Source organism: Canis aureus, chromosome 19, assembly GCF_053574225.1.
Source record: "Canis aureus isolate CA01 chromosome 19, VMU_Caureus_v.1.0, whole genome shotgun sequence".
NCBI classification, from domain to species: domain Eukaryota; kingdom Metazoa; phylum Chordata; class Mammalia; order Carnivora; family Canidae; genus Canis; species Canis aureus.
Window position 1 is genome coordinate 47,600,265 of NC_135629.1, and position 3,917 is coordinate 47,604,181.

The following is a 3,917-nucleotide window of genomic DNA, read 5'->3' on the forward strand; positions in this document are numbered from 1 at the left end:
CAACAAAACATTTTAAATGGCAGTATCCAATCTTAGATGGCTTTAACATTCAGATAAGAGTGGGCTTTACCATCTTACACCTCTGCTTCATAGTAATTGAAACAGTAAAAGTAACACAAGCTTGGACTGTCCAACCAGGATCACCTTGAGTGACAGCATTTTACTTCTGTGAAACCTAAAAGTGTGACTCAAAGATATTGCTGAGAACCAACATGAATGAGCAAGGACTTATAGAACATCACTACCAGAGCACTAGCCCCTATACCCCCTTTCTTACTTGGATTTCAGAGCTAGGATCCTAGACCCATCACTCACTGTGCAGAAATGTATAAGAATGGAGTGTAAGCCAGGACACTAACAACAGGTGCCCAAAATATCTACAAGCTGTTGGGTTGGCATTATTTTAGTAAAATTTTCCTTCTGTGTAAGACTGAAAAAAAAAACCCAAACAAACAGCCCCTACTCTTAAGTGATTGGATTCAGTATTTTTGTTTTCTATAAATCCCCAAGAGATAAAGCAGGTCTGGGAGAAGAAAGGGAGTTGGTGATAATACACCTTGTACCACATGAACTACAAATGAGACAAGGCTCAACTGTAAGGAAGGATCCCAGGAACTGCCCAGAATCCTCCATGAATTCATCTCTTTGACTTAAAGCCAGTTCTGCCAATGACTTTGACCAAAGCCATTCGAACTTCTCGGTTTCTGAGGCTATAGATGAGGGGGTTCAGTGTGGGGGTGACAAGGCTGTAGAAGAGGGAGACCACATTGTCCTGTTGTGGGCTGTGGTAGGTACCTGGAACCATGTACATGAATATGGCTGCCCCATAAAAGAGCCCCACCACAGTGATGTGCGAGGAGCAGGTGGTGAAGGCCTTGTGTCGGGCCTCGGCAGACTGCATGCGGAGAACAGCCCTCAACACATGGCTGTAAGAGGTGGTGATGAGTGACAGGGGCAGTAGCAGGATCAGCACCCCTGAGATGGATAGCGACAGCTCATAAGCAGAGGTGTCTGCACAAGAGAGCTTCAACAGAGCAGGCAACTCACAGAAGAAGTGATCCACAGTGTGTGAGGCACAGTAGGGGAAGTGCAGGGTGATGGAGGTCTGGATGGAGGCCACAAGCACACCTGACAACCAGGAGGTGCCCACCATGAGCAGACAGACCTGACGCCTCATGAACACAAGATAATGCAGGGGGTGACACACAGCAACATAGCGGTCGTAAGACATAAGGGATAGTAGGACACCCTCAGAGACACCCAGTAGCATCAGGAAGAACATCTGAGCTGCACAATCTCCAAAGGAGATGGAGCCCTCTCCCTGCAGGAAGTCAGCTGCCATCTTGGGGATGGTGACCAAGGGAAAGCCAACATCCAATAGGGAGAGTTGACTGAGCAGGAAGTACATGGGTGTGTGGAGCCTGGAGTCTGTATGGATCAGGAAGAGCAGGATGGCATTGCCCAGAAGGCCCATAGTGAATATGACAGTCACAAGGAAGAATAGAACCACATGTGGCCCTGAGTGGCTGAAGAGCACCATGAGGGTGAAGTCTGAGGTCACTGACTGATTTGATTCCCTCATCTTCCAGGAAGCATCGCTCATCTGTAGGAACAACAGGATATTTGGAAGGAGACTCAGTGAATAGTAGTCTTGTCTTACATGCCGAGTAGAATTGTTTGGGTAGTGGTCCCTTGGAGTCTCCAGAAGGATGATGAGTACATTCAGTCTCTGTAGGAAAACAACAACAACAACAACAACAACAACAACAACAACAACCCATCACTGATTCAGTGTCAGAAGGTGGGGAACAGCAAGTTCTTGCCTTCGCCCTCCAGGCATGCACTATCCACCAACACTTGCAGTTGAACTCCCTTTCCTCAAACTATGGAGTACAAGTCAGTCCCAGTGAAATATTGGAATATACCCCATCCCAGACACTCTGGGGCCAAAGCAGAGGTGGTATTCATTCCAAAGAGATTAAATATCAAGTAGGCCGACCTTGCCAGAGAAGAAGGGATGATGAGGCTGGAGAAGGAATATGAGGTATGTGGATTGATTGGCATATGGTTAAGGGGATATACTCTGGATTATAGCCAACTTTGAATACCAACACAGCTGTTTCCCCACCTTGTGACTTTGAACAAGTTATTTGATCTTTCTGGGGGTCAGTTTATCCATATGTCTATAGGGATAAATAACAACTTGTAGGAGTAGCTGTGAGTATTAAATGAGATAATGAATTAAACAGCTCAACTCAGTGACAACCATATGGCAATTTCTTTTTTTTTATATGGCAATTTCTTGATTTAAGTTCACAACTATTATTCACGTTGTAGAGGAAATACATACATTAAAAAAATTCAGCTGGGTAGCATGGTTCACCTATAGTAGGATAATTTATGCCTGATGCTTAGCTCAGTGTCTGGTATATAGTAAGACTATGCAATATTAGCCCTTTTTGTTGATGTTATTCAACATTTTAACTCTTGTCAACTTGCATGGCAAAACCTAATCAATTCAAGTTTATTCTCAGTCATGCTCTCCTGAAATGACAATTTCTCTGTTCTTACCCTAAGTTGGTGGTTCTCGACCAGAGGTGATTATGCCCTATTTCCCTGGACATTGGCAATGTCTGGAGATATTTTTGGTTGTCATGACTGCGGGTGCTAGTGGATCTAGTGAGTAGAGATCAGGATTGCTACCAAATATCTTATAATGCACAGGATGGTCCCACCAGAAATAATTGTCTGGTCCCAAATTTCAACAGTGCCAAGTCTGAGACTGACATCCAACAACTCTTCTCTGACCTGGAGCAGAGTCTCTGGGAGGTCTCCTGAGTCCATTGTCTTGCTCCTCTGATGGGGATGAGTTCCATGTCATATGAATGCCTAGAGATTAGTCTGTGAAATTGAATTTCCAGAAATTCAAAGGGAATTTTAAAGGGAATATTAATAAGCCTAGTCTCAACTTAAATCACTGGATAATTGCATTATTTCCATGACTCTGTATGGAGAAGGGTTTGTTCTTTAATCATTATCTCTTGGGGCAAACTCATAGCTAATAGTCCCTCTGGACCCTGTCAAAGGATTTTCAAGTGGATATTGTACTTAATTCTTCTCTTTTCACCTATATCTGCCCTCAACCTCCTCACCAAAGGGCAGAAAAGGGAGCTAATTCTTATTGAGCATTTACTGTGTACTGGACACTGTGGTAAGGTCAGAGAAAGGCTGATGGATTTCAGTTAATGGTGTCTCAATGTTTGCACTATTGACATTTTGGGCTGGATAACTTTAAGTATGTTACAGGCATTTTTTCTTTATCTTAAGGTGTTATCATTTGCCTTATATAGGTGAAGGAGCATAGGTTCAAAGAAGTATAGTAAGTCAGCTATATTGGGTTGAATAGCTTTCCCCAAAATCAGGTCCTTCTAGAACCTCAGAATGTGTCCCTATTTGGAAAGAGAGTCTTTGCAGATATAATTATTAAGGATCTTGAGATGAAATCATCCTGGATTTTAGGTGTTCTCTAGATCCAGTGACTAGCGTCTTGTAAGACAAGGAAAGAACTGGACCCTGCTCGTGGCCAATCCCTGGCGCTGCGAAACCAAAAAGTTTGGTGGTCCTGGTGCCCGTGCTCACTACCAGAAATCCTACTGATAAGCCTGTCATGAGGATGAGGATTCATCTTTATAATAAACCATTGTCATGGGACTTAAGGTCTCAAAAAAAAAAAAAAAAGACAAGGAGAGGACACAGAGAGACACAGAGAAGGTGGCTATGTGAAGACAGAGGCAGAGATTGGACTAATCCAGCTATAAGCCAAGGAGCATGAAGGATTGTCAGAGCTGCTAGAATCTAGGAGGGAGCTGTGGGCCAGAGTCTCCCTCAGAACCTCCAGGAGGCTTCAATGCTGACAA

General features: G+C 43.8%; 1 protein-coding gene across 1 annotated transcript; it reads right to left on the reverse strand.

The window, feature by feature from the left end:
• Positions 1 to 637: 637 nt before the first annotated feature.
• Positions 638 to 1,582, reverse strand: LOC144289304 (olfactory receptor 2Z1-like). The gene has a single exon (XM_077857465.1). The coding sequence runs from the start codon at positions 1,580 to 1,582 to the stop codon at positions 638 to 640; it is 945 nt and encodes a 314-aa protein (XP_077713591.1).
• Positions 1,583 to 3,917: the final 2,335 nt, after the last annotated feature.

Bases quoted from the DNA above. Each gene is read 5' to 3' on its own strand.
- LOC144289304 (XM_077857465.1), bottom strand. From the start codon at position 1,582: ATGAGGGAATCAAATCAGTCAGTGACCTCAGACTTCACCCTCATGGTG.